The sequence below is a fragment of the Ostrea edulis genome, chromosome 2 (assembly GCF_947568905.1).
Source record: "Ostrea edulis chromosome 2, xbOstEdul1.1, whole genome shotgun sequence".
Classification (NCBI taxonomy): domain Eukaryota; kingdom Metazoa; phylum Mollusca; class Bivalvia; order Ostreida; family Ostreidae; genus Ostrea; species Ostrea edulis.
The window spans coordinates 2,663,180-2,673,961 of NC_079165.1; the positions used below are offsets into that span (position 1 = coordinate 2,663,180).

Below are 10,782 nucleotides of genomic sequence, written 5' to 3' on the forward strand. Positions count from 1 at the left end.
AAAGTACACACTTACATGTCATGCCTGTTGTCATAGATTTAACAGTGAAATGAGTCACTCTGACAGATAAAACACCATGTCATATATATATACAAGTGCTAGTCGCAAGACACATAACTAGTGTATACCGTAAAAGACGCTTATAATGAATTCACAATTATTGTGAAGAGATATTTATTCAACTATGAGGGAAAAATACCAAAACTTTTATTGGATATAACAAAGTTTGATTATAACGAACCGTTTTTCGATGGTCTGTTTATAACGAAATGTTTTTCACTGGTCCTGGAGGTTTGCTATAACTGTGTTTTACTGTAGATTTCAGTAGAATGAAGGCAAAATGAATTATCAGTTGAATTAATTTTAATATATGCTGAATACATGACATGTTAATGCAGTATAGCTGGTATAATTTTCTTAAGACACCTTTAAAAGATGTTTAATATATATATGTGTACAGCCCTTCCGACTGGCTGAATTTATACAATGATTCATGTAACAGTATATATGAATGCGAGTACATGTATGTATATATGTAAATCATCTAGGTACAATTCATGTATTAGTTAAAGAGGTTTGCACCTAAGTTTTTCTAGTATTGTAATCTTTTTTGGAAGTATAGTTTTTATAAATTTCAACAAGGAAGAAGATTTATGAAATTAAAATGGACAAGAGGCCCATACTGATAGGCCACATCGCTCACCTGAGTCACAATGATTTTCCATATATATATATATATATTATATATTCACATGCAAAACTTTGGTCCCTATTGCTGCCAGAATCTACCCCTGTGGGCCATGATTTTTACAAATTTGAATCTGCACTACGTCAGGAAGCTTTTATATAAATGTAAATTTCTTTGACCCAATGGTTCTTGAGAAGACGATTTTTAAAGATTTTCTCTATATATTAGTATGAAAAACTTTGATTCCCTATTGTGGCCCCATTGTACCTGGGGGGGGGGGGTTCTTTTATTTAAAAAACTTTATTTGGATGGAAAAGACAGTAAACTCAATTTTCCCAATTTATCAAGAACCCATCCACCCCTAAAATGATGATTTTCCCAATCAAAAGGGACCCACTTCCCGTACCCAAAAGTGCTGCATTATTTTTCTACATTTTTTACAATTAGGGTCCTTAATGGCTTTCGAATTGGGAAAAATTGTCGACATTTCAGTCAAATTGGGAAAAATCAATTTTATGATAATAAGTTTTAAAATCATATCAAACATTATGTTGTCTTTATTTTACACATCTAATTTTCTTTTACCATCTAAAATTTTCAACTATTCTATCCAAATCATCATTCCCATAACTCTTTAAGTCTTACGTATATAATTCACATCGAATGTTTCTTTTTTTCAAATACGTTTTCCTTTCATAATTTTATTATTGGGGAAAATGCTAGCTAAATTGGGGGAAAATTGACAATTTTCAGGAGGGGTATAGGCCGAAATTTGGACCCTTAAAAAATCACTGTGCTGTGATGGCCCTAATAGGACTTGACACTAGCACATACATATCAGTGCCACAAAAATGAAGCTAAGACACTGATGAAACTGGACGATTTCAGTCTATACTACCGTGCACCACCAGAAATGAAGTTTACACCCCGTCACCCCGATACTTACCTCTACACCACCAGAAATGAGGTTTACACCTGTCACCCGATACTTACATCTACACCACCAGGAATGAGGTTTACACCTGTCACCCGATACTTACCTCTACACCACCAGAAATGAGGTTTACACCTGTCACCCGATACTTACCTCTACACCACCAGGAATGAGGTTTACACCTGTCACCCGATACTTACCTCTACACCACCAGAAATGAGGTTTACACCTGTCACCCGATACTTACCTCTACACCACCAGAAATGAGGTTTACACCCTGTCACCCGATACTTACATCTACACCACCAGAAATGAGGTTTACACCTGTCACCCGATACTTACCTCTACACCACCAGAAATGAGGTTTACACCCTGTGACCCGATACTTACATCTACACCACCAGAAATGAGGTTTACACCTGTCACCCGATACTTACATCTACACCACCAGAAATGAGGTTTACACCTGTCACCCGATATTTACCTCTACACCACCAGAAATGAGGTTTACACCTGTCACCCGATACTTACATCTACACCACCAGAAATGAGGTTTACACCCTGTCACCCGATACTTACATCTACACCACCAGAAATGAGGTTTACACCCTGTGACCCGATACTTACCTCTACACCACCAGAAATGAGGTTTACACCCTGTCACCCGATACTTACCTCTACACCACCAGAAATGAGGTTTACACCTGTCACCCGATACTTACATCTACACCACCAGAAATGAGGTTTACACCCTGCACTTACCTCTCTTTTGCAGGTTGTGTCCTCCATCCCTTCTTGGAGCAGTCAGGAAGCGATTGAAGCCCTCACTGGAAAAAATGTAAATGCCAAGCTAGCTCAGTATCACTATAAGCTGTGCACGTGCTCATCATCGACTGGTATTTCTTTTATATATATCTTGCCATGACTAGAAACTAGAACTAGCTCTGGGATTAATTTCAGAGAAAATGGCAAATAATTTGAAATGAGGAGAAATTTATTTTACACGAGTCAATTTCTTTGAAAGTTTCTTTCTGTATGCTTGTTTTTTTATATTTCCATAGGAATCTCTTCATATAGTCTCATGAACTCCTAACTGCAGCATTCAATGAAGTGATTGACTTTACAAATTGTTTTATCAATGTATGTGTGTCTTAAACATGTGTGTTTTAATTGTTTATGAAAGGAATGACTCACAAATACTACCTACACCTGCTAATTATCACATCCATCCTAAACAACTCTAGTAAGAGATGTTTGTTTTTGGTAAACATATATGTCCAGTCATAATTCTCAGAGGGGGGTTCCTCTGGTGATATTTGATGACATTTTGTAGCATGATTTGTCATATTTTCAACAAAATGTTTTTTCCTTTTGTGAGCGAGTGGCAAAGGTGGTGGGTGGCAGTAATGCTCAGCCTCATTGCCATTTCTGGTTTTGGAAATTTAGAAAAACACAACACGTACATACACATTAATCATATTTTATACTAAATTAATTCCAAATTTGGGAAACAAACTGTTGAAGCTGGCAGATGGATTAACACGTTACGGTAGTTTACGCGACTGTAATCAACTTGGGAGATGAGTATTGTTATATTTCATAATGTAAAACACTGGGTAAATTATGTGGAGAATTTTTATATAACAAATACTGGCTCCAAGGTCATAAAGCTTGGACGAGCTCATTTATTTGTATTTTTTTTTTTATCTCAGTCTCATTTTTGTTGTGAGAAAGTGAGACTAAGTTCTACCCAAAACACAAAGATATTTAGCGAAATTATGTTCAGCAGTGATTATGTTACACTGTGTTAAGAAATCTCTGCTCATTCTGAAATAAGTCTATTCTCCACATCTAGTTTCTGTTTGACCCATATTTATACAGGTAGTTACAAGGTCACATAGTACAATCAAAGAAGCAAATTTGACTTATTGTTTGCCTATACATTATATTTGTATATTTATTCACCAATCAAGGTCCCTCAGGGGGTCACGTACAATTTTAACAATTATTATACATACATGGTACCATATACATACATACATATATACACAGTGATCCCCCGTTATAACGCCAACATTTGAACCTTGGCAATTTTGACGTTATAACAGGGGTGGCATTATATCGGGGGAGGGGGTATGTGTACAGCTGTCATCAGAAATCAAACAAATTTTATCTATATCATGCTTTGAATGCCTGGATAATCCTGGCGTCCAGTGGTCGTAAATGACTTGTAGGGGTATTTGATGATTTCCAGTTTTTGTTTTATGTCCAACACGCTTAGACTTCGGTGTGTCCGCCATACTCAGATTTCAAAAACAATACTGCATATTCGAACTCAGTTGATTATAATTTACGTAACTTATAAATCTGCTCCAAACTTGAACACTTGAGGACTAATGGCGGATAATTGGTTAACCCTGCTCACTGAAATTTTCCTGCCGTTGATTGGTGATAATTAGCGGGGGTGATTATAACGGTTATTGACCAAATCGCACCTGTAAATACGTTGGCGGATGGCGGTATGCGGGGGATGGCGTTATAATGGGGTTTTACACAGCGAGGAAAACGGGACTTTGAACTTTCTTGGCGATATGCGGGGGTGGCATTATTACAGGGGGCAATATAGCGGGGATCACTGTATGTGTGTGTGTGTGTATATATATATATATTAGGGAAGTCGTTGTGGCCGAGTGGACTTACACACTGGTTTGACAATCTTGCTAGGCGGTGGGTGCCGTAGGTCGCTGGTTCGACCCCGGGCTGGGGCGAAAATTTTCAGTACCTAGTTGTGATTATTTAGTGCTTTATATATATATATATATATATATATATATATACATATATACACACACACACTGTACACATACATGTTATGTATAGTGTATACACATATAAAAACATGTATACACATATATACGTATTTTAACGAGGCTGAGTCCAATTCGAGTGCGCTTGACTTTGCGCAACTTTTTATTTTCCTGAAGTCGTTGATGCGATGTTATAACTTTCTGAAGTATTGTGTTTTTAATGCAAATTTAACATTACCCATAAAATCCATGGGTTAGAAATTGTGCTTTTCAGATATCAGTTGGGTGAAATGCTTAAATCACTCTTATGACATCATTCTTGGTTTTGTTAACAATGCAAGAAGCTGAAGAACGAAGCATGACTCGCTCACATATTAGATGCAGCCGTGGACATTTTACTAAAACTTTGTTGACACAACACCAAAACAAACATATCAGCAATCTAAACACTTTTACTACTTTACAAAAGAGTTCTCCTATGCTATTAATATATTATACCACAATATGCCAAATTTTAAGAGATGAGACATTGAAAAAATTTAACTTTGATACATGAATAATCCCTGAACCAATCCAGCTAGCCATTTAATGACTATTCACAATAACTTTGAATTCATATTTTAGAAATAGAAATCCCTCAGGCAGAAATACAAATAATATGAAAAAAAGTGAAAAATTGGCATTTTTCCAACAAAGCCCATAGGATCCAATAGTAAAAATTGATGACTTTTGAGATGACCCCCTTATGAAATTTGGATGGTAAATGTCTAATTTTTAAATCTTAAAATAATTGATACATTAGTAAAATTTCATCAAAATATCTAAGGTAGAAATAATGAAAGAAAGCAGAAGTGAGCAAGCTACCCCATGCTCCAGCATTGCTTGACAATGCCTCACATGATGAATGGTAATGTTATGCATTACTGCAAGAACAGGACAGAGCGGTTCAAAATTCTAAGTTCAATAGGGGCATAACTCCCAGAAAAAGTATTGAATCAGAATTTTCTGGGAATATGTACATCTACACAGTGTGTTCATATTAGCTACACAGTTTCACAAAATTCTGTTGAGCGGTCTCAAAGGAGTTGTGCTGACAAGAACAGGACAGACGGGCTCGAAATTCCAAGTTCAAAAGGGGCATAACTCTCAGAAAAATTAATTGAATCAGGATTTCCTTCGTTGCGTGGGGTATAATTAGACTTGACCACCGTAAACATGTCTCTTTTGTTAACGAAAGGATGCATGGACACAAATTATTCTACCTACACATGCTAATTATCACACCCACCCTAACCAAGCCTTATATACAATGTTTGTTTACAGTAAACACACATGTCAAGTCATAAATCTCAAAGGGGAAGATCATCTGGTGGTAATTGATGACATTTTGTAGCATGTTTTGTTTTCAACTAAATGTTTTTACCTTTTGTGTGAACATGGCAAAGGTGGTGGGTGGTAGTGTTCCTTAGACTCATTGCCATTTTTAGTTTTGGAGATTTAGAAAAATAATGCACTATGAGTTTATTTAGACATGTACATATGTACATTAATCATACTTTATAATTCCAAATTTGGAATTTTAACTTACTGTCGAAGCTGGCAGATGGAATAGTTTATCCAACTCTAATCAACTAAGAGATGATGAGTATTGTAACATTATATTTTAGAATGTATAACAGTGTGAATTATGTGGAGAATTTTCCTATAACAAATACTGGCTCCAAGGTCATAAAGCTTGGACGAGCTCATTTTTTATCTAACTGTCTCATTTTTAAAGAAGGAACAAATTGTGAGAAAGTGAGACTGAAATCACAGTCTTAAAATTTAACTTTTTAAATGGCATAGATAATAGATCTATGTCTTTTTGATGGGGCATAGACAAAAATAACACATATATACCGAGAGAAAAGTAGTTATTAACAAACTTTTTTTTTTTTATTCAACTTCATACTCCATTTTCCAATTCTAAATTTAATCTATTGATATTGTTCTCGTTTTCTTTTTTCTTTTGCTCATCATAATCATAATCACTGTCCAGAAAATACTTTAACTGTGGAATCATATACATGCCGTTTGTTTGACCTTCATCTCGAAATTATTTTTGTTAAGTCGAACGTATATTATTTTGTTTTGACATTCTTGCAATACTTGAATATTTGGGAAATAAAGAAAAAATAGGATAAATCTAGTTATATTACTGAGGAAAATTTTAGTTTATAAATCGATCCCAATAAAATTCATCAATGCTGATAAAAAAAAGCATCGACATTTAAAGACATACGAATCATATGCTGAACAATTTGTCTAGAGCACTAGTCATACTTATTCGCTTAAGTCGTATACTCTAAAATTAACGAAGGAAAATCCAGGTCACAAAAATAGATTTTGACGATTGTAAGGGAAAATATTTATTTTAAGTACATATCACACACATATCATAATTATTCCTTTGTTTCTTAGAATTTGGCATAGACAATTTGGGATATCTTATTTGCACATGGCATGGCCCGACCTCATTTGGCATAGCCGCAGTCTATCGCTAAATTCTCAGACTGAAATCAAAAGTTAGATTATCGACGTTTTATAGCCTCGAAGCCTATTCTAGTGAGATTATCGACGTTTTATAGCCTCGAAGCCTGTTCTAGCGAGATTATCGACTTTCTATAGCCTCGAAGTCTGTTCTAGTGAGATTATCGAAGTTTTATACCTCAAAGTCTGTTCTAGTGAGATTATCAAAGTTTTATAGCCTCAAAGTCTGTTCTAGTGAGATTATCAAAGTTTTATTGCCTCAAAGTTTGTTCTAGTGAGATTATCAAAGTTTTATAGCCTCGAAGGCTGTTCCAGTGAGATTATCAAAGTTTTATAGCCTTTTACAGGCTTCGAGCCTGTTCTAAGTTTTATAGCCTCAAAGCCTGTTCTAAGTTTTATAGCCTCGAAGCCTGTTCTACCCCAAACACAAAGATATTTAGCGAAATTATGTTTAGCAGTGATTATGTCACAATATGTTTAGGAAAACTCTACTCCTTCTGAAAATCAATAATATTGTCTGTTCTCCACATCTAGCCTCTGTTTGACCCATATCAGTATGATATCACATTATAGCATGAATGTACATGTATATATATATATGCTTTTCAGGCACAATTCCCTGGTCTAATGAATGATTAAACTGAACTGGAGGCCTGCTTATATAAATTCATCAGAGCAGACTTACACTACTTGTGATTCAATGCAGAAGATAAATTGTGCTTGTGTAAAGTAGATCTAGCATCAGTGGTTATATAAATATCATAATGGTATCTTTAATCTCATTTAGTGAAAGTGGACACAATATTCAAATAATCTGTTGTGAAAAATCTATATAATCTGCATGACAAATATAAAGTAAGGGAGTGGATAATTTCTGCATTGTCATCAGAGTATAATTGGACAAAAGCTGTCATAATCTTGATTGCAACTGAACATGTCATCTGTGTGTTCACTGTGTGTAACTGAACATGTCATCTGTGTGTAACTGAACAAGTCATCTGTGTGTTCACTGTGTGTAACTGAACATGTCATCTGTGTGTTCACTGTGTGTAACTGAACATGTCATCTGTGTGTTCACTGTGTGTAACTGAACAAGTCATCTGTGTGTTCACACTGTGTAACTGAACATGTCATCTGTGTGTTCACTCTGTGTAACTGAACAAGTCATATGTGTGTTCACTCTGTGTAACTGAACAAGTCAGCTGTGTGTTCACTCTGTGTAACTGAACATGTCATCTGTGTGTTCACTGAGTGTAACTGAACAAGTCATCTGTGTGTTCACTGTGTGTAACTGAACATGTCATCTGTGTGTTCACTCTGTGCAACTGAACATGTCATCTGTGTGTTCACTCTGTGTAACTGAACATGTCATCTGTGTGTTCACTCTGTGTAACTGAACACATTATATGTGTGTTCATTCTGTGTAACTGAACAAGTCATCTGTGTGTTCACTGTGTGTAACTGAACAAGTCATCTGTGTGTTCATTCTGTGTAACTGAACAAGTCATCTGTGTGTTCATTGTGTGTAACTGAACAAGTCATCTGTGTGTTCACTGTGTGTAACTGAACAAGTCATCTGTGTGGTCACTGTGTAACTGAACAAGCCATCTGTGTGTTCACTGTGTGTAACTGAACAAGTCATCTGTGTGTTGACATTGTGTAACTGAACAAGTCATCTGTGTGTTCATTCTGTGTAACTGAACAAGTCAGCTGTGTGTTCATTGTGTGTAACTGAACAAGTCATCTGTGTGTTCACTCTGTGTAACTGAACAAGTCATCTGTGTGGTCACTCTGTGTAACTGAACAAGCCATCTGTGTGTTCACTGTGTGTAACTGAACAAGTCATCTGTGTGTTCACTGTGTGTAACTGAACATATCATCTGTGTGTTCACTGTGTGTAACTGAACATGTCATCTGTGTGTTCACTGAGTGTAACTGAACAAGTCATCTGTGTGTTCACTGTGTGTAAATGAACATGTCATCTGTGTGATCACTGAGTGTAACTGAACATGTCATCTGTGTGTTCACTCTGTGTAACTGAACACGTTATCTGTGTGTTGACACTGTGTAAGTGAACAAGTCATCTGTGTGTTGACACTGTGTAAGTGAACAAGTCATCTGTGTGTTCACTGTGTGTAACTGAACAAGTCAGCTGTGTGTTCACTGTGTGTAACTGAACAAGTCATCTATGTGTTCACTGTGTGTAACTGAACATGTCATCTGTGTGTTCATTCTGTGTAACTGAACAAGTCATCTGTGTGTTCACTGTGTGTAACTGAACATGTCATCTGTGTGTTCACTGTGTGTAACTGAACACGTTATCTGTGTGTTGACATTGTGTAAGTGAACAAGTTTATCTGTGTGTTGACACTGTGTAAGTGAACAAGTCATCTGTGTGTTGACACTGTGTAAGTGAACAAGTCATCTGTGTGTTGACACTGTGTAAGTGAACAAGTCATCTGTGTGTTGACACTGTGAAACTGAACAAATGTTAAGTATTGTTTACCTAACGGGGTTGCCCCAAAGAAATATAATAGTACTAACTAAAAGGGATTCTGTGGGTCATCTACACTCTTGTAAGGGATTCTGTGGGTCATCTACACTCCTTGTATGACTAACTAAACCTACTAAAAAAAGAAACATGCTGGCCTCAGAAAACTCTCTGGACATGGCCGTTTACACTTCATATGACATCAGACAATAGATATTGGCCATTGTTGGAGTTCATGCATCAGGATTGGAAATTAACTTTTCAAGCACCAGTCTGTATGGATTAGTGACTGTAATGCTCACTAGTCCGCAAAGTATTACACTAGTCCGTCCAGTGTATCATATAAAATGATCTCATGCATGCAGTAGAAAAAGACAACCATACTTTATTTTGCTTTCATGACCTTTAGCCTCTGAGTTACTGATGTAAACCCTTTATACACATCCATGTGTTTGGAAGGTCAGCATATCATTGTCATGCAAACACTTAACCATGTAAGTAATCGACCCCAAGTTCAAACATTTAAGACACTCAGACAAATTTGTTAAACTCTTAACCAATTCAACATTGATATTCAGATTTTCACAACTCCATACGGACTAGTGCCGTAAAGTTTACTAGTCCGACATGCTTTTTACTAGTCGAAGACTTAACGGACATGAGGCATTTCAAAACCTGTGCATATATGATGGTGTATCCCACTTAGGTAACATAATCACAGATGTCTACAGGGATGTGGAAGAATTGAAATTTAACAATCAGAAAAACGTAAAATGTTCATATAATTGTGAGATTTCAACACAGATTAGAAAAGTTGTGAGATTTCAGCACAGATTAGGAAAGTTGCGAGATTTCGGCACAGATTAGAAAAGTTGTGAGATTTCAGCACAGATTAGGAAAGTTGTGAGATTTCAGCACAGATTAGAAAAGTTGTGAGATTTCAGCACAGATTAGGAAAGTTGCGAGATTTCGGTATGGATTAGAAAAATTGGTATGTATAAATAATCTGCAATATCACATGTCGTTATAAACTAGACTATTTTCCAGGGTCCGGAAGCGTTAAATATCCTGTAAACCCCTTCATGGAAAAACAACATTATCGCATCAAGGGAACTATTAGAAATTTTATATCTTGTTATCATTTCCATTGGCTACATACGTCAGAGCTCTAAAAGAACTGTACTTCGTAAATGGTAAAAACAACACCAAAGTAGAATAAAAATTACCTCGTTATCAAAATGACCTATCATGCATGCATAACTCTTTGAGTCAAGACATCGTTGTAAAATAAAAACTCGTCCTTAATGGGCTCTGTTTTTATTTTCTAACTGTC

At 36.1% G+C, this 10,782-nt stretch overlaps 1 protein-coding gene across 3 annotated transcripts in view; it reads right to left on the reverse strand.

Moving 5' to 3' along the window:
* LOC125679954 (phosphoribosylformylglycinamidine synthase-like) overlaps positions 1-10,782 on the reverse strand; it is a 48,141-nt gene that overhangs the window by 31,194 nt on the left and 6,165 nt on the right. For all 3 annotated transcript variants that reach the window (XM_056157285.1, XM_056157283.1, XM_056157284.1), the window contains exon 2: positions 2,385-2,449. In XM_056157285.1, the coding sequence (XP_056013260.1) occupies positions 2,385-2,411 (27 nt within the window). In that variant the 5' untranslated portion in view covers positions 2,412-2,449. The remainder of the gene's footprint in view (positions 1-2,384; positions 2,450-10,782) is intronic.